Raw genomic sequence first — 20,668 nt, 5'->3', positions numbered from 1 at the left:
GTCAATGTTTTACGTGTACTCTTCTCTGCTGAGATTGTCCTATCATGATTTACAGCTAATGCCTAGACACCTGCAGTCAATCTAAATCAGAAGAAGTCCTGAGCCACTAAGGAGCCTCTAAGAGTCTAATCTGCAAAGCCAACCTCAAGATGATGAGAGCAAAAAGCGGGGTAGCTGGGCCACCATTGCCAGATGGAGATTGATCTGAAATGGAAGCAAATCCAGGAAGAGAACAGAAAATCATCTAGGAACACTGGGTCTCTTGTCTCCCAGGCATGGAAGACCACTAAATTAGAATTGGCAGCTTGACTTCACTTGGGAAAACATCATTTTGAAACAAAGGCTATCAGTTTAAATATTTTAAAACAGAATATTTGAGAGAATACAATTTTAAAATGTATATAGAAAATGTAACAGTGAATCATCATGAATAATAGACCAAGACGGGAGATTGCATTTTGTCATGTTTTGCAAAATAAGAGCTGGAAGGGATCTTTGAAACCTTTTAGTGAAGGGATTTTAGATGCATGTAGGGGTGTGGTCCTTCCTGAGTAACTCTAGCTCTCTGATAGAGGTTGTCAATAGAGACCAGAACTCCTGCAGATGACATCTGTTGTTTTGTTCAGCATTCTTTTTTTTTTTTTTTTTTAAATAGGGCTATAGTTTTTACTTTAGGGAATCACTCTTACCTCACTCTACTGAAGTGAGACAGTTCTCTTATTTGGTTCCCATCCATGGGTTCCAGAAGTAGGCAGGGGGCGCTAAAGGTGATCAATCAGAATTTTCTATCCTTAGCCACAACAACTGTAGCAGGGCTAGGTGCTAGGCCAATAAGCATCAGCCCTGAACTTTTGCTAGGAAAAACTGGAAAAGAGTAGTTTCCAGTCTTTCTGCAGGGTGTGGCTAACTGGTAGGACTAATGTTGGAGCTGTTAGTGGGCATCTTTCTACCATGGAAAGGGAGACTGACTAGGAGGAAGTCAACACTGAGGAAAGAGCTAAGAGTTAGAGAATGACAGAACGGAAATATAGTCTGAGTCTCCAGGCCAGTACTTCTAAAGGTCGACGCATTATATATTTCAATTAGTACAGTTAAGTTTTAGTAACTTACCACCAAAAGAACCTTGACCACGATGATTCCTCATGGATCAGAACCTGGGGTAGAGAAATGGTCATATGTATTTGGAAAAATCCTGATAATTATAATACACCCATGAAGAGTGGACAGGGCTTGGGAACAAAAAATGGAAATATGTTTTTTCCCACTGGAACACTTCTAGTTGAGAATAACATAAGCTAGTCTAGGGAAGTCAGCCAAAGTCACATGTGTAGAACATACTAAACCTCTTCTGAGTTCAATTCTGTCTTCTTTTAGAAAAAAAAATGTTCAATTAATTTTTTTTTTTTTTTAAAGTTAACAGGAATGGGGATGTGGCTCATTGGTAGAGCACTTGCCTCGCATGTGCAAGGTCCCAGGTTTGAGCCCCAGTGTGTGTCTCCCCCAGTCCCTGCTGCAAAAGTTAAGGTACACATCACTTGTTAATACAACTTTGCTAATGGATACTGTGTGGTAGGATTGCTTTATTTTATCATTCAGGAACATCTGGTTTTTATTGACACAAAAGTCAGACAGAAATTTGAAGAACCTGGTTTTCACATTGTTCCTTCCTCTGATATAAACACTGACCACATTTCAACAAAAGCAAGTCTTATTAAAATATAGGTGATTTCCTAGAGGCCGAAGTCCCTCCATGTTTCTCAGTAAGAACGTGTGCCTTCCGTAGCACCTGACTCCTGCCGTCTTCCTTCTGTGTTGGAGCACAGACACACAACTGAATGGCCTGTTCACTTGATCCTGGTCATCTACCTGCCCCTCTTTTTGTGGAGTAGCTTTCTCTACTGATGGAACCACCTGAGTTTTTGCTCCACTTCTTCTTTGAGAAGTCCACAGGCATCCTCAGCTCTCATAGAGATGCATGCACAGTACACAGCAGTCTCCTTCATAGAACTTGGATGCAGGCTCCCAGTCAGACTGGCTTAACTGTGTGTATGAGGGTAAATAATTAGCCTCATCAGTAAAATGGAGGTATTTCAAGTAACCACCTTCTGGGATAGTTGTGAGGCTTAGGTTTTACTCTACCAACCTGCTCTAGGACTATCATTATTCACATTTTACAGAATGACTTTGATTAACTTGCCCAAGGTCATAAAGTAAGTAAGTGATCAAACTGAAAGGCAAAGCCAGACTGACACTAAAGCACATAACACTACTATGTCTGCTGCCCCAGAGAGAAATACTGGGGGTACCAACAGGATCCACCTATAGGCAAAATCATGGATCATGATGTTATACCCCTATAGAATAGACTTTGCCTCTTTAAAGCCCATTTTTTTGCATGTTTTTTTTTTTTTATCTTCAATGAAATTGAGTTTCTTGTGTCAATAGGTACAAATACCCGCCCTATGCTACTAGAGACACTTCAGGCTCCAGAGTGGGGTTTCTGTCTACCTGGCAGTGTACAAAGTTTTGAACTTTTAAAGTATATTTGTCTTTAGGCACAAATGTCAGGTGCCACTGAATGAATCTTTTTTTTTTTTTGCTTCTTAACGGGCTACACAATTATGGATCAGTTATTTTAGCTTTCTCATCTGTAAAATAATATTATTGTCATAGAATTATACAGGAAAGGGTAACAATACAGAGAAAGTACTTAGTATAGTGATTGGCTTATAAGAAATGCTCAGTAAATGTCATTTATTATGCTTAAAATATTGTAGGGTATGTCCTCTTAAAGATATTTTATTTAATGTTAATTAGATATATATGGATATGTAGGATCAAGGGAATGAAAGATATAGGACCCAGTGCCTGGGATCTGTTACTATTAAAAGGACTGATTTCTGGGACACAGTTTTGCTGGGAATTATTGTTTAAAGCCTCAGTCAGGGAGGATGCTCCCCCTGGGGCATCTCTGAGCAGTGCTGACTGTGATAGATCTGCATTCTTCTCTGGGGATAAACATTTCAAAGGGCATAGACTTTATGAAAGTGCTGGTGCTAAGTTTCTTGCCCTTTTATTTTTTATTTTTAGGTGGACACAATATCTTTATTTTTTATTTTTATGTGGTGCTGAGGATCAAATCCAGTGCCTCATGCATGCTAGGCGAGCACTCTACCACTGAGCCACAACCCCAGCCCATTTCTTGCCCTTTTTGCTCTCTCCACATAGTCATTAAGTTAGTTTCCACTCTTAGGTAATCCATATCCAGGATTCTTTGTAGGGCTAGGAACTTCTGGTAGAGGATGTGACTGCTTCTCAGATATGCCTACAGGAATGTTGAAGCTGCTGGGCTTCAGCTGTTTGGTTTACATCATTCCTATGGACCCTCTACAAGGTAGGACTGCCCAAGGTCATAAAGCAAGTAAGTGATCAAACAGAAACTTTACAGTCTGTAGAACGGAAGAGTCATTAATTTATGTCTAGGACACAGTCCTGACCCTTAAGGGTATGTCCCAGTAAAAGAGATGGACATCAATAACCAGCCACAATACAAGGCAGAATGAGTTATGAGCCTTGCTCAATGTAAAAGCAACAGGTTGGGAAAGCTGGAAGAGAAATCACATCTAATTGGCTGGATGAGGAATCAGACTTCAAAATGTAGAAAAGTAGGGGGAGGGCATTAAAGGTGGTGGAGCAGTCTGGGCCTAGGAGCATGTAGGTTCTTGGATGATCAGGGACTAGCAAACTGCAAGGGTAACTACACTGTGGGCAGAGTGGAGGATGTTGGAGTAGAAGGGCCATTTAAGACGGCCCTTCAAAATGTGGCATCCCTGGAGGCCTCGATGCCTTTGGCACTAGTCATATTAAAATGCCTTTACAATCTACATTATGATTGACATATGAAAGCTGAGTTGAGTGCACTGAGTTGTAATCAGCTAGTACACTGCACGCATAGATGTGGTCCTTGACCAATGCCAATCCAGGAAGAGTTTGGAATCAACTTGTGCCAAGATAGATACAGAACTTGAGACATTGTTGCAACAACTAAGCATATAATCATTTACCTAGTTATTCCTTCTTATTTTAATTTCAAAACTATTGGTTCATAACACAATTGGAAATACATTAACCCAAAATATATCAGATATCTTTTAATTTCCATAGTTCAAAAACTTTTTTTAATACACTGGAGTTGTTTTTTTTTTAATTGAGAAGCTCTGTTCTGGTTGAAATAATATATTTAGAAAAAATTCTAGGTTGAGATAACAGAGAAAAGAGTAAACTTGAAGATGAAGCAATAGGAAGGAGTCTAAAAACTGCAGACATAAAAAAGAGATTGAAATAGCTAGCACATACCGTCATATCTATAATACAATAAATTGGGCTTAACTTTCTGACTTGGAGATAGTTTTTAAATTTTTTTTGGAAATGTTATTTATTTTATTTTTAATTTATGAGTGCATTTAAATCACAGAGCATAATGGTTTTCATTGAGGCATATTTGTACATGCATATCACATACTTTGCCCATATCCACTCCTGCTACCCCCCAATCTTCCTTTACTCCCACTCCATTCCCCACTTGAAGATAATTCTTTGGCAAGTATAGCTTCTCCTCTTTTTTATCTTCCAACCCTTTACCCCTCCCCTCTCTCTCTGCCCCTCTGTGATGGATGTGTTGCACTGCCCAGGTCCCCATTTAGGAATAAGGGTTATCTTCCCAGCTGCTGGGAATGCTGCCAGAAGATGGTCCTCGGCGTTCTGCCACCTTTGAGGATTGCCTTGGCTAACAACCACCTCACACAAGGCCATGCTTCCTTCCAGGGACAAGTTGCAGCTGATAACTAACCAACAAGGGGGCTAGATATCTATGAGGGCTGGTCTCCTTGATCTAACTTGGGGTATCTGGGAAGAGACCTCCCAGTTCCAGAGCTCCTTTCGGGGTTTCCTGAGGCTCCAGTTGGAATTGTGTCACAGCTGAGCTTCTCCCTCTGCCCAGTCCTGCTTCCCACTCCTCCTTCCCAGATGTCGACCTCAAGAATGCTTCCTAATGAATGTTTGCACATTAACGTCTCGGAATCTGGTTCTCAAGCAGCCCAACCTGGAACACCACACCCCCAGTCTTCCTATCACAGTCCCTCCCTGCCTGCCTCCCTTCCTTCGTGTTCTCGCTTCTCCTGTTCCTTATTCCCACTTACTCCTTCCTTCCTTTCCTTCTGTTCTCTCTCTTTAGACTATGTCGTTTCTCACCTCGGCTTCTTTCTCAGCTTCTACATAAGAATCTTCTCACTTTTCCTACCAGCTTCCTCTGCTTATGCAGCACATGGCCACCATGGCTGCTCAAAATGGTGTCTTCAGCTCCTCGGTCACCATCATGGTAGCATATGCTCTTGGCACCCCACCCAGATGCCCTTTTCTGGGCTGGGTACTCATCCTGCAGCTATTATGGGTATTGGTCAATGATAGTTCATGTGCACCCTTCTCTGGAGGATTGTCTCCCCTGGAGCTGCCTGGGAGGTTATGCCCTGCACCCTTTGTTTGGCCAGGGATGGTCCAATGAGGGGGTACACCAGGCCATCCTCCATTCTTAATGTGGGACCCACTCTGTGGTCCAATTCAGGCTCAAATCTTCTTAGGATCAGTCTAAGACCAGCCTTTTCCTGACTGTTCAGCATTTTCCCCTGCCCAATTCAGTTCTCACTCCCTAATGGCTCTATCCTGAGAGTGTTCCCTCAATGAACCCTTCTGCTTTTAGGGAGGCTGATTTAAGATCAACACCTTTCAAATTTTGGTACCTGGCTAATTGACCCAGCTACTGCTGGCCTAATTTTAAATATCCAGGAGAGAGAACTAGTGGGGTTCAGGTTAATGCAGCCCAGCTTCTTGACTGAATATTTGGACTAGGAGTTCACTCCAGCTCCAGTCATCTGCGGCTGGAGTGGGGAATGGAGTTATAATTTAGGGCGGATGGAGGAAAGGGAGAGGGGGCAACTCCTAGAAAAGGGTGGCCGATTCGTATGAAAGCTGACCTACCACATGCCATCCTCTTCAGTCTGCCTTAGCTCTATTTCCTCTGTTTGTCTCCTCACTTTTCCTCTCTCTACTTGTCTATAGTGCCATGTTGGGGTTGGAGAATGATTTTTCAAAAGGTACCACTGTGTGATGGAGCAAGAACTGGGCTGAGAATCGGGCTGAGAATCAGAAGGCCTAAATGATAGGCCTAACTCCACCAGCAGCTCTGGGCCTCAGGATTTCGGTAAATTAGAGTCAGTTTGCTGAATTCGATGTTAATGCTTCTCTGAAAACTTAACAGGGTAGAATATACGTTTTAATCTCTGGATCCCTAAATTCAGCACAATGCCTGGTACAGGGTAAGAACACTGATATATTGATAAGGAGTTACCCTTTAAAATGAAATGAATTACATTAAAACATAAGGTACAGTGTGACCCAGAAGTGCAATACTCTAGATGTGGAGACAATTAGCAGTAACCATCACTTGATGAGTACTCACATGTACCAGTTCTCTGGTAAACATTTTATGTGCTTTTTTACTGCTATCGTGTAACAAATCACCACAAAACTTAGCCATTTAAAGCAACCATTTTATTATGCTCATAGAGTCTATGGTCAGGAATTTGGACAGGGTACCATGGGGATGGCTTGTCTCTGTTCCATAATGTTTGTGGCCTCAGTTGGGAACGTCTAAGTAGGATCTTGATGTTGGGATTAAGGAATGCTGGAATCAGGAGGTATCCACTCTCAGGACTGATGGTCCATGATATCTGTTGGCCGAGACTTCGGCTGGGACAATAGACCAAAGCACCAACATGTGATTTCTCCATGGGGCTTGGGCTTCCACAAAGAATGGTGGCCCCAGGCGAGTGGGACTTCTTACATAGCTGCTCAGGGCTCCATAAGCAAGTGTCCCAATTTACCAGGCAGACGCTTCATTATTTTATGACCTACTCTCAAAATTCAAACTGCATCATTTCCAGCACATTGTACAGATTGGAAGCAAACCTCAAACCCATCCAGATTGAGAACAGGTGAATTAGGCCCCACCTCGCAAGATCCTCACAAGAGCTTGGGTGAGAGACATATTTGAAAATACAATATACTGCACATATACTTGCTCATTTAACCTCTCCCTTGTCCTCAGAAATAGGTATTATTGTCCCTCTTTCAAAATAAAGAAACAGGCTCAGATGGGTTAAGTAGCTTGTTAGTGGACAAAACCAGAACATGGCACAGCTGGACTTAAACCCACTCTTTACAAATCAAGGGTTCCTCCATGGAACAGAATGAATTAAGACATTCCAAGGCCAGTTCTCCCTATGTGCAGGACCAGGAATGGGTAAGTATTCCCCTCTATAACTCTGATATCAGAACTCATGTCCAGTCTATATGGATGAAGGAAACTGGTCTTGTGTGTACCTTTCCAGGGTGTTGCTTCCAGAGACTGTGTAATTATTTTGTTGACCCTTGATGCCTCAGCCTGCAAGATACGTGCAAAGCAGAGGAGATGCTCCCTGCCGGCTCCTACCTGGTAATATGACTAAAGAGTCTGAGGAACAATGAGCAGAAGCAGGTTCTGATGCCCTCCATAAATACAGCATGCACACAACCAGTTTGTGCCAGGAGTATCTTCTATGCCATGACCACCCCTCATCAATTATTATTATTTTTTTTTGTACTAGGGATTGAACCTAAGGGTGCTTTATCATTGAGCTACATGCCCAGCACTCCCTTCCTTTTTTTGATATAAGGTCTCATTGAGTTACTTAAGGCCTCACTAAATTGCTGAGGCTGGCCGTGAACTTGCAATCTTCCTGCCTTAGCCTCCCAAATCGCTGGGATCACAGGAAAAAAACACCATGCCCAGCCACAATCCTCTTTTGAAATCACATCTTCTCTTTAATTTCAAACAAGGAGTACATCTTCCCAGAAGACATCCTTGATGCTCCTATAATACTTATAATCTGGAATGTTCAAATGCTTCTTGGCACTCACTGCTTGCTCGGCAGTCTTCTCAGGCCCCAGAGGATTAGGACTGTACCCTACCCTTCCTTAGTAGTTGCCCCCACCAACCATATTCCATTCTTAAAAAGTACTCAAGAAATGCTGATGGATTAAGTCCAAGGGCCTTATAAAGTTTATTATAAGAGGAGGACCCACATGCTTCTTCAAAAGTGTTTTTGAGAGCCTACACAGGCATTATGCTAGGTGTTAATAACTCATGTAATCCAAAAGCAGGAATTTAGAAAATCAAATATGAGCCTTCCGGACACTGTGCAGCAGGTCGGTAAGATCAAAATTAGTTTCTAGAAGTAAAGCATCCTTGATATTAAGAGGGCTTCCTAGCAGGTACATTTGAAGCAAGTGCTATAAAGTTACAATCTCTTTCAGCAGTCAGATGATTCTGAGTCAAATATTTAGAAAGTCCCTGAATAGGGATTTTTAAATCCTAAATATTAATTTTAATTTCTCTATAAATTGTCTGAGTAGTGTTCTTAGCTGGGGCTAACAGACAGGAAAGGATTTATTTCAAATTATTTTTCTTATAACAGGTAACACTTCTCCATTTTTCTTTTAATTTGTCACCATTTCACCTCAAAGTGTCCCTAAAAGCCATGACCTCTGGAAACACCTTTGACTATTCAGAATCAGCCGATATAGCCGCAGACAAACATGTTCATAAATTACGGGTATTCAATTTCAATGTTTTATCTTCATTCATTATTCATACCATAAATCCTCCATCCAAATATAATCCTATTGTATAAAACTACTTCCTCAATATACCATCAACAAGAATAAAACGACTCCTGTAAATAATTACCTTTGGGATATGAAAGAAAAATGTAAACATTTTATTTGGCAGTTGATTCTGAACACATGAATAAATAAATGGAAAAGTACATATTAATATTTCTTTTTGGAGTAACAGATACCATTAAACGCTTATTTACACATCTTCACTGCAAAGAACAGTTACACAATTTAAGTTTTGTCTTATAAAAGGTAACTTCCCACACCACTGGACTGGACAGTTAAGGATGGAGATACTGATAGTGCTTGGTTCTAGCAGTCTCAATGTTTGAAAGGCATTCATTTGCGAGAGTGATAAGAGTCATCATGCATTGCGTTCATCCAGATCATGTACTGTAGAAAGTTTCTGATGGCAGCCACAGGATTTGGTGTCTCATGCGCTTAAGTCAACTATGACATGTTTGTAAATCTGCGTATTTCCCTTAAAACTGGAAGCAAAAAGAAAATTACGCTTATTAATGGACACGTGTGTGAATGATCTTGGTGCCTGAACATTTAATTCCTGAAATTTCACAAATTTGGCTTTCTCTGCATCCCAGTTATACACTTGAGTAAAGGAGTAATCACTTCCAAGAATGGCATATTGGTAATTATTTATCTGAAGAGGCTGAAACACCATGGATCCTCGAGACGGCATCCTCTGAATATCCTGGAAGGAGGAGCCTCCCCATTTCATGACTTTGGAGTCACCAATGAACCTTGTCAAGCAGATGTACACGTCACCTTTCACTGAGAAGTGTTTGACAGCATATACATCCTCCATGTTAGGGATGTCAGTCTGGTTAGTGAATAGTTGTGTTGCTTTGTTCCACTGATAAATTACAGGACGCTGGGAACTACTGGACAGGATTAGATGAGGCGTTCTGAGGGTCAGAGGTGTTCTGGCAATTTCTAGGTATTCCACATCGGTGTCCCTGTACCACGCATGTAAGGATTGATGGGAGTAGAATCCATTTCCATTCCATTTATAAATGGTAGTAAAACCAGCTTTTGAGCTGTCAGCAACGACAAAGTACCAGTTGTTTTCGATCTTGAATGTTTCAATGTCATTGGGTTTTCGAATTTTGAGAATTTCAATATCCTGGATTTTTATGAATTTGTTTGCAAAACCATCTCGCTTATAGATATGAGAGCCACCAAACAGCTGGGCCACAATAACATAGAGCTGAGTTTCAATGACTATAGGCTTGCACACTACAGTGGATGTGCCTGGGAAAAGACAAGCAAGAGATTAGTTGTATGGCCATCCTCTTTGGAACGTGTTGCTGAGGCTGGCCTTGAACTTGCAATTCTCCTGCAGGCTGGGGCCATACAACAAAATCAGCCTAAAACAAGAGATTTCCTTGGCTGATTAAGCAAGACCAATCTCCAAGGTCAATGGCCCCAGTGTTCTGAAATTCTGTACCTTTTCACCTCATAGAGCTGTGTTCCCAGCAGCAAAATTGTCATGTCACACCTAGCCTGCTCTAGATGTTCAGGGCACACAGGCGTAGTCTGAGTTTTGTCCTCTTACCTCTTACAGAAAAGAACATTGTTTTCCTGGACATGTCAGAAGTTAAGCAGAGTAATTCTAATTAAAAACTGTCATTTATTGAGAGTTTACCTGTGCTTTATCAAATCATATCATTACATTTTCCTAACAACTTTAAAAGAAAAATTTGATCTTCCTTTTCCAGATGAGAAAACTGGAGCTCAGAGTAGCTAAGTCCTACTACCACAAGGGAGAGTTGGAATTCAAACCAAGTCCCACCAGTAGATTCCCAGTCCCTCCCCCACACCTATTACCTCAACTCCTGAATGAGGGTTTATTTCCCAAATACTTTTTTGGGGGGAGAGGGCATTGGGGATTGAACCCTGGGGTACTCTACTACTGAACTACACCCCCAGCCTTTTTATTTTATTTTGAGACAGGGTCTCACTAAGTTGCTCAGGCTGGCCTTGAACTTGCAATTCTCCTGACTCAGCCCTCCAAGTCAGTGGAATTATAGGTTATGCCAACTGTGACTGCCTAACTCAATTTGAAGCCAGGTTAGCTGTTTCAGGACTTATAACTTGGGCTAGGATTCCTCAAAGTTCCAGAACTACTCTACAAAGCCTAGAGCAATGGTTTGGTCAAACCCCAGCTCTACCTGTAATTGGTTTGCTTTAAATGTGAACTGCTCCCTGCTCTAGAAAAACTGCTTCATGCTCTAGAATCCCCCAAGGAAGGAGGGAGATGATAATCGTAACTTTTTTGGAGCTTTAGGTCACTGGTTGCAGGAGAGAAAAGAAGAAGAATCCTTGAGAAAGTGAAAGAGGTATACCATCTCTAGTGAGGCTCCTGAAAGTTATTTTGGGAAAGGTAAGGAGACATGTCTTATTAACAACCCTGTGTGTTAGGTACTATTCTCAGTTTACAAGTGAAGGAATTAAGTCTTGGAGGACAATTCTTAGTTATCTAACAAAAGGTAGCGTTGAGATTTGAATGACTCTGGCCCTGCTCAGAGCCTGTCCTCATACCTCTCATCTTCTCCTGTTACCCTTGGTTAAAGCAGTTTAACTTCCCGTTCAAATTTTTATTAGGGTTTTCATACCTGTAATATTGTCATAATTCCGGAAGGTCTTTTCTACATGGTCCCATTCAAGGAAAATGCATTTTCCAGTAAAAGGCTGAGCAATCACCACATATTCATCATTCATATAAGAAAAAGTATCTATGGACAGTGATTGATAAGGCAGGTCTTGAGACTTTGCAAATTCTGCAAAAATAGGAAATGATGATGAGTAACGGTAACTTAATAGTAATACTTCTTTCCTTGGCTACATCTCAAATATCCATAAGAAATACTGTTATTTTAGAAAAACAGCAAAATGACAATTTTTACTTAGCTTTTAAGCATATGAAGTTTTAATGGCTTATAGTTTAAAAACTAAATTGCTCAAGTGGTTTTTAAGATGTAAAAATATGAGTTCTTGTACATTAAAAAACCACAGCACTTATTTTAATTTTATGATGCAAAATGATTTTGCATATATTACCTGTAATGATGCAATCAAAATCTTTGGAGGAGAGGCTATTGATTTTGCGTTTCTTGTATTCTGGGGGGCCTTCGCAGTAGATGTCTTCCACAGTTGCATTGGTGTGGCCGAGCCATTCCACCAGCCACTTCAGTTTACAGTCACAGTTAAATGAATTCCCTCTCAGGTCCCTGAAAGACAAACCTCTGCTACTTTTGCAGTACAAAGGCCCTGCTTGGCATGACATATGCCCCATGATCTGCCTTGAACTTGCCTGACCATTCAATTTGGGCTCAGAGAATGACAACAGAGCAGCCTTAAAGGCCACCCCAGTCAATGGAACCTCATCACTTGCTCTCTTTTGGATTTAAAGGTAGCTTAGACTACAGCAGTGCTGTCAATAGAACTAGTATATGAACCACACACGTAGCTTAATTTTTTTTAGAGCCGCACTTAAAAAAGTAAAAAGAAACAGGTGTAATCAATTTTAATAGTATGTTTTATTTAATCCAATACATTGAAAAATATTATCATTCAGGCATGCAGTCAATATAAATATTATTGAGATATCCTGCAGTCTTGTTTATACTAAATCTTTGGAAGGCCACTGTGTATTTTATGCTTATAATATATCTCAATTCAGATGCTAAATTCTCATTAGAAACGTGTGATCTGTATTTAGATTTTATAAAATTTGCAGTTGAAAAAATAGTTTCACATACTTAAGTGTTACAAATGTACTTAAAAGTCTTCCTAATACTGGAACTGAGAAATAGCTTTTACATTTTTCCCCCCCAGTTTTGGGAATCAAACCTAGAATTTTGTGCTGAGTAAGCACTACACTACTGAGCTATGTCCCTGGCCAACAGTCTTTAAATTTAAACTTGAAAAAATTAAGGGACTTGGAGTGGAGTACCTCAGTGGTAGAGGAACTACTTAGCATATTCAAAGCCCTGGCTTTAATCTCCACACCAAAAAAAAAAAAAAAAAAAAAAAAGAAGTAAAATTTTTAAATTCAGTTCTTCAATTACTCTAGCAGCACATTTTAAGTGCTCAGTAACACAAGTGTCTAGCAGACACCATGTTGGACAGCACAGGTCTAGAGGATAAAACGTAGGGCAGAATTAAATTGAGTAAGCTATCTGCATTTCTTCTTTCTCACAGACATAATTAATCCTGATCCTATTCCATGGTTTATAAATTCAGTTTTAATAGGAAATGACTGTGCCACAGCAGAGTTAATGCAGACATACAATAGCTCATGCCTGTAATCACTTAAATTTCCACATGTGACCCTAATTAACCAAGGTCTTTGTTTATTTGTACTGCTTCTGTTCAGGAATTCCATTTCCTTTTTTGATCACATAGAATTTCAAGATAGGTGCTGTCTACTCTTCATGCAACATAAATAAATAAATGCTTCATGCCAAGCATTTTAAAAATGCTTTTTAGGGGATACATTCAAGAAACCAAGAAATTCACTAAAAGGTAAGTTGGCATGGATCCTTGGATTTCTAAGGCAATTCTTGATTTGGACATATAAGACTAGGTCCAAAAGACCAAATGCATTATGGAATTCCCTAGAGAGACTAAGACAATTCAAGTGTTAGAGTAACACATGGATGGTACAGAGGACCCCGCCCCCCAAACATGAGCTACATCTCAATTCTGCCAGGGAGCATCATCCAACTTTCAAGACCTTCCCAGAACTGACCTCATATCTCAAGAGCATTTTGACCCAGAATAATGAGTGTCAACCCTTCTGACCTATTGCAAACCAGAGCAGATAACTGATCTGTCCAGCACGTTCTTGGAAGTGACTTGATTCTGTCCCTCTCTTGGAAATAAACCATCATTCAGGAATTGGGGTAATGGTGTGGAGGAGGGGCTGGGGCCTACTGCAAGGAACAAAGAAAGTTTTTCATGAGCTTCCTGACTTGAAGTTAAATACTGGGCTTAGAAGAAAATATTTCACTCAGATTTTTTTTTGTTATTGAAGAAAAGTTGTTTTGAATATATATTCTATGGCAAAGTACCTGAACAGTAAAAAATCGTTTATTTTCACATATTCTTTCATTTGTCCCTATATTTTACCTTATGACATTTAAATACCCTGCTAATGTTATGGAAGGCACTTAATGAAACGAAATTGCTTTTGAGAGGGTTAGACATATAGTACTCGCTTTGCTTACAGCAAAATATACAAATTCCTTGCAAAGATCTTTCACTCTGAGGCTCAAAAGTCAAAGTTTGAAAGCTCTTTTGTTTGAAAAGGGGTCAAAAATAATTAAGTTCATTCCCTTCCTGGGGCTTAAGCCAAATTCCTGGGGATTAAGCCTAGAGTTGTTGTTCTGTCTAATGAGAGAAAAGGCAAATGTTCCTCCCTTCCCCCATTTCCTGCTCCATTTCTTTGTTGACTGACCAACCCATGGGTGTAACCTTTCATCTTACTCTGTCAGTTTCCCAGACTCCTTTATGTTTTTTCTTTGCAGCTGCATTTCCTGGATCTCATAAGAAAAAAAAAGGAATCTTGAAATTTCTATCTGGGTCTCTTCTTCCCACCCACTCGAAGACATTTATCAGTACTCTTCTTAGAAAGATACATGCTGTCAAAGTAATGCCTGGGTACTGTGGATTCAGAATTGCCAATAGTAAATACCTTAGAAGATTCATTTGCTAGTCTATATAAGTTTAAAATTAAAATCTGATAATTTTCATTTAATTTCAAAGCCAATTAAAAATTTTAGTAACCAATATCTGGTTTCCTTTTAATTACTCCAAATGAATTGATTAATCATTGACTTCTTAGGTCCTCTTACACATTTGTTAAAGAATCCAGGCCTTTGAAAATATCTTTTGGGAGTGTCTGAAGATTGTTGTTTGCAAGGCTCCTGGAAAAGAAAAAAAAAAAAGAGTGATATAAACTGTAGTGATACATAAATGCATTTAATGATACAGCTTGGTTATAAGACCCTTTTGTCATGTCTAGTCACTAAATCACTTCAGTACTTTTTTTTTTCTTCTAAGGTATTCCTCAGATTCCTGCTGTTGTATTTTCAATTGCTGACCTCTTTGTTTCAACCCACTCAGTATTTAGGTAACACTTTGTGTTGCTTCAAGGCAACCACAACAAGGAATCAACAACAGGGCACCACTCATTGCATCCAGAGCAGAGCAGGAGATTCACACCCTCAGATGCTTGGTCTAGGAGATGTATCTCAACTGATGGTTCCCTAAACTGGTGATGGTGACCATCTCCAATGCCCTCTCTCCTCTCGCTTAGGCTTCCTCTTCTTTTCTCCTCCTCCTGACTTGCTCTGCAGCTCAGCAGAGCTTCCAATCAACAGTACCAACAGCTCTGTCTCTTGGCCAGTACATCCTTTCTTTTCTCTAGAGTATATGTCTTCTTTTTCTGTATTTAAAAAAAAAATCTTTCAGTCTCATACATTCCATCTCAGAAAAAAAAAATTTTTTTTTCTCACAAATACCCATCCAACCATCTTCTTTAATCATCTTGGTGGATCCCTAGCAGTCAGAGAAATGCAAATCAAAACCACCCTAAGATACCATCTCACTCCAGTAAGATTGGCAGCCATTATGAAGTCGAACAATAACAAGTGCTGGCGAGGATGTGGGGAAAAGGGTACTCTTATACATTGCTGGTGGGACTGCAAAATGGTGAGGCCAATATGGAAAGCAGTATGGAGATTCCTGGGAAAGCTGGGAATGGAACCACCATTTGACCCAGCTATTGCCCTTCTCGGACTATTCCCTGAAGACCTCAAAAGAGCGTACTACAGGGATACTGCCACATCGATGTTCATAGCAGCACAATTCACAATAGCTAGACTGTGGAACCAACCCCGATGCCCCTCAATAGATGAATGGATAAAAAAAATGTGGCATTTATACACAATGGAGTACTACGCAGCACTAAGAAATGACAAAATCATGGAATTTGCAGGGAAATGGATGGCACTAGAGCAGATTATGCTAAGTGAAGCTAGCCAATCCCTAAAAAACAAATGCCAAATGTCTTCTTTGATATAATGAGAGCAACCAAGAACAGAGCAGGGAGGAAGAGCAGGAGGAAAAGATTAACATTAAGCAGAGTCATGAAGTGGGAGGGAAAGGGAGAGAAAAGGGAAATTGCTTGGAAATGAAAGGAGACCCTCATTATAATGCAAAATTACATATAAGAGTTTGTGAGGGGAATGGGAAAAAAATAAGAAGAGAAATGAATTACAGTAGATGGGGTAGAGAGAGAAGATGGGAGGGGAGGGGAGGGGGGATAGTAGAGGATAGGAAAGGTAGCAGAATACAAGAGTTACTATTATGGTATTATGTAAAAATGTGGATGTGTAACCGATGTGATTCTGAAATCTTTGTAATGTTTTGAATTAAAAAAAAAAAAAATAATCATCTTGGTGGGTGCTTGCCCTATCATGGGAATTGTTTTCCCTTTCTCTTTCTCTTTCTTCTTCCCTGAATCACTACAATGATTCTAACCAAGGTTAATGAGGAGGAAGAAGTCCCAATAGTATCAAAGAGAGAGAAATGTGTACATATTCCCAAAATACAGACATAATAAAGAGCTGCTGTTGTATGATCATCAAAGGGCACCAGGTATTGGAATTTTGCATTTTTAGTCGGGCCATGTTGTATATTTTTCTTTTTTTCCCCTTGAAAGCAAAATAAAAGAGTCTGTGCTGTTGGTCTCCAAAGCCCTTGACAAACCTCTCAACTTTCTTTTAAAAACACTTACTTCAATGAAAAACTGACACATCTGGCTGCTTTTAAAGGAGGGAAGGGGAGGGATCATGGGAATAAGAAAGGTGTTGGAATGAGATGGACATCATTACCCTAGGTATCCATATGACTGCACATGTGTGCGACTCTACATCGTGTACAACCAGAAAAATGAAAAGTTGTGCTCCATTTGTGTACAGTGAATCGAAAATCATTCTGCTACCATCTGTAACTAATTAGAACAAATGAAATTAAAAAAAAAAAAAAGGAGATAGGATGTGGGGCTGGGGTTATGGCTCAGTGGTAGAGCGCTCGCCTCGCACGTGCAAGGCTCTCAGCACCACATAAAAATGAATAAATAAATAAAATAAAATTATTTTAAAAAGTAGAACGTGTGTTTAAAAAAAAAAAAAAGGAGATAGGATGCACCTTCATGTCTAGATTTGATGAATGGCAGGCCTGAGAAGGATATCTGACTCAATAAAGAAACAGAAACAAGAGGAATTAAGGACCCAGGAATGAAAAGGAGGTTTGCCCAATGCCTAAGGCCTGGGAATTGAAGTCAGCTAGCTTATGGAACTCTCAGGGAGGCCCCAGTGACATCAGGTCACATTTGGATAAATGGAAAGCAGGCAGAGGGATTTGGCAGAGAATGACTTAGGGAAGCAATACCAAGCCTTGGAATTATTCTGCAAAAAATAAATAAATAAATAAATAAATAAATAAATAAGAATAATAATTACCAAGGCCCTGAAATAAATCAACCTTCTAGTGCAAGCTGACTGGGGGGGGGGGGGTTGAAGGATACCTCCAACATATGGAAGGGGATCAGCAGAACCTGCAAAGGTAAGATGAGAAATGCAAAATGGCCCCAGAGAGAAGGAATTCTATCTTAGCTATAGTCAGTTCAGAGTGCTTACAGTTCCTGAGTGAGGAGACATTGGAAATATTATCCACCCAGTGCCTACGTGGGAAAAGTGATTTGTTCTAGTATTGTCTATAGCAGCAAAGAATTGGAAATAACTTAGGTGTCCACTAATGAGAGATTGTGTAATAAATAATGGTTCATACTTAAAGTAGAATATTTTGTAGATTTTTTTTTTTTTAAATGAGGTAGAACTCTATGATTTAACATGAAGTGGTGTCTAGGTAAAAGGAGACAGGGAGAAGATTATGTAGAGTACAATCCCCTGGAGGAGAGAAGATACACATCTGTAGATACATGAAGCTCTGCATCTTTATATATAAAAACTGTTGAATGAGGTCGCACAACAGAGTGGATTCACTTTGCTATGGTAACTATCTGGGCTGTGAGAAGTTTTATTAGAAAGCATGTATTATTATTTTATCATCAAAAGAAATAAAGAATGAGGTTGACTTTTGAGAAAGACCCTATTGCTCTGTGTGTGTGTGTGTGTGTGTGTGTGTGTGTGTGTGCGCATACACGCATGCATGTGTTCTGTCCAGTGAGGATTCAGTCCTTCTAAATCAGTCACTCAGCTGCATTCATCAGGTTCCAAAACTTTGCAGCTATCCTGGGAATAACCGTGATGGTCAGCATTGGGGGCCTGAATGGTCAGATCATGCAAATGTTTTTCACGAGACCTCCTGCAGGATGAAACTGGCTTGTTTCCTCCAAAATTCCCACACATTTCAGGCTCTCTCTGTCTCTGGGGAGGTTTGGGACTACTGTCAACTCAGGCTCGCAGTCACTGTTATGAATTCCCTGCGCTGGGTCAAACCAGCAGTCTGGGAGGCCAGGAGCCTCCCAAATACATCATGAGCATGGAGGGCTTTGGGAAGATTCTCCACAGGAAGAGATGCTAAGGGCCAGAGTTACCAGGAAGCAAAAGGCTTCAGGAAGGCTGCTCAGCGTTCCCAAAAGGGTGATAAGGAGACCTGGTGCCTGCTAGTTGCTCCAATGGCTAGAGACAGTGACACAGCACTTTGAGGTTAAGATCAGGATTACTTTAGTTTTGGTATTTGGATGATTCGATTCTTCAGATTCCAACTCTGCCTTGAGTTTTGCCACCATAAAGCAAAATATCTGGAATGAATTTTCTTAGTTTCCTCCTCCTACTCCTCTACTTCCAGCCTCACAGAGCAAAACAATATTATTATTCCCTTTCCTCAATAGAAGCTCTGTGTGAAGTCCATGCTCTATCTTTGGTAAACTGCTTGTCGTTGTTCTCTTCTCCATCACTTCGTGTGGTGAAGTGCAGTGAAGCTGCCAGCTTTGTTAGGGATGCAACTTGAACTTCATTGCTTTGAGCGCGAGTGCACTTAACCCACTTAATTTAGTAGAGAGAAGTCTGTGCCTTGGTCTGTCCTCTCTTTTACTAGCACACGCATGTGCCACATATACACATATATCTACTACTACATGGGCACACACATAATCATAATTATTATTTCTCTACTTCAAGAAAATTTGAAGGGGCTGGGGATGTGGCTCAAGCGGTAGCATGCTTGCCTGGCATGTGCGGGGCGCTGGGTTCGATCCTCGGCATCACATAAAAATAAAATAAAGATGTTGTGTCCACCGAAAAACTAAAAAATAAATATTAAAAAATTCTCTCTCTCTCTCAAAAAAAAGTTAAAAAAAAGAAAATTTGAAAATACAAAAATTATTTTTCTTTTTTCAAGGAGAAAAATGACAATCATCCTGGTAGAAGCCACCACTGTTAAGATTTGGCCACATCTTCTTCCAGTCATTAATACAGAGCCAATCAAGAGAAAGTGGTTTTGGAGAGCCATGTCACTGTTCCCGGTCCCCAGGTCTCTCATCCTTCTCTCTTCTCAAGATGTGATGGCACAGCTGGGTGTGGGGGCCCATGCCTGTAATTCTAGCAGCTCAGGAGGCTGAGGTAAAAGGATCACAAGTTCAAAGCCAGTTTCAGAAATGGTGAGATGCTAAGCAATCAGTGAGACCCTGTCTTTTAAAAAAATACAAAATAGGGCTAGGGAAGTGGCTCAGTGATTGAGTGACCCTGCGTTCAATCTCTGATACTCCTCTCCTAAAAAAAGAAGGAAGAAAAAAGATGTGGTACCCATGAGGGAGGTGTAAATATAAGAATTCCTCATTGTTAGGAGTAAGAGAAGAGAAATTAGAAGGATGAAGGAGGAAAGGTCAAGATGTCTGAGAGGTCATGGTATGACTGAAGGAAAGCCAGGCTGCTGCTGGGCCCAAGGCAACCCCTCATGTATCAGACTTGCCCTAGGGCTCCCTGAATCAGCCATAGGAGACACAGGAATGGCGTGGGTCAGGAAGGGGAGATGTGGGTTTGAGCTTTGGGTGTTTCCTTTTCTATAAAGCAAATGATCACTTGGTCAGAATGATCTCTATGTTCTATTCTTGTCCTTAAATCATGCCTTTATAACTTTCACTGTGAGAGGCTATGGCTTCATGTTTAGTAAATCATATGACACCAGGAAATCCTTTAGGAGCCAATACAGTTGATGACGGGTTTCTCTGGGAGTAAAGAACGCACTGGAATATCCAACAGGGACAGGGTAGAGCTGATTGAAGACAAGGGCAGAAAGAGGTTTGAGGAAATGTTTTATTTTACTGTGAATTCCTTCTAGGAGGATTCTGCCACAAGTACTGGAAGAATGCTTTTTCTTTCCACTATATCCCCAGTGCCTAGCACAGTGCCTGGCACAAAGTAGGCCCTCAGTAGATACTTTTGAACTGAATGAAAAACTAAGGCAGACTGGAGTGGATGAGAGGAAGGGCACCAATCTCGTTAAAGAGCAGCAGGTGCTTCTCTCAGGCCCCTGTGCCAAGAGACCGAATTAGGGAGAAAGTGCGTAGCCCTGTCAATCAACCTGGCAGATCCCACCCCATCATGTGGACCTGCTCTCACAGAGTGCCCTGCTTCTCCTCAGCCTCACTGTGGCGATAATTCACAGCCATGTGGAGGCTCTTGAAAGGGTGACTTCAACTCAGAGTCTACCTAAGAAACATCTTTTAAACACCCAGGAAAACTGGGTGTGGTGGCACATGCCTGTAGTCTCAGCAACTGGGAAGACTGAGACAGGAGGATACAAGTTTGAAGCCAGCCTCATCAACTTTAAGAGACCCTGAGCT

At 40.6% G+C, this 20,668-nt stretch overlaps 1 protein-coding gene across 4 annotated transcripts in view; it reads right to left on the bottom strand.

Moving 5' to 3' along the window:
• Window positions 1-9,205: 9,205 nt before the first annotated feature.
• Lgi1 (leucine rich glioma inactivated 1) overlaps window positions 9,206-20,668 on the bottom strand; it is a 34,014-nt gene continuing 22,551 nt past the window's right edge. For 3 of the 4 annotated variants that reach the window (XM_076834874.1, XM_076834876.1, XM_076834875.1), the window contains 4 exons: window positions 14,649-14,720; window positions 11,851-12,020; window positions 11,406-11,570; window positions 9,206-10,041 (listed from right to left, as the gene is read on the bottom strand). In XM_076834874.1, the coding sequence (XP_076690989.1) occupies window positions 9,206-10,041; window positions 11,406-11,570; window positions 11,851-12,020; window positions 14,649-14,720 (1,243 nt within the window). The remainder of the gene's footprint in view (window positions 10,042-11,405; window positions 11,571-11,850; window positions 12,021-14,648; window positions 14,721-20,668) is intronic. The other variant, XM_076834877.1, reaches the window with a different exon arrangement.

Source organism: Callospermophilus lateralis, chromosome 15 (assembly GCF_048772815.1).
Source record: "Callospermophilus lateralis isolate mCalLat2 chromosome 15, mCalLat2.hap1, whole genome shotgun sequence".
Taxonomy (NCBI): Eukaryota; Metazoa; Chordata; class Mammalia; order Rodentia; family Sciuridae; genus Callospermophilus; species Callospermophilus lateralis.
The sequence above is the reverse complement of the archived record's forward strand: the minus strand, read 5'-3'. Positions and strand labels throughout refer to the sequence as shown.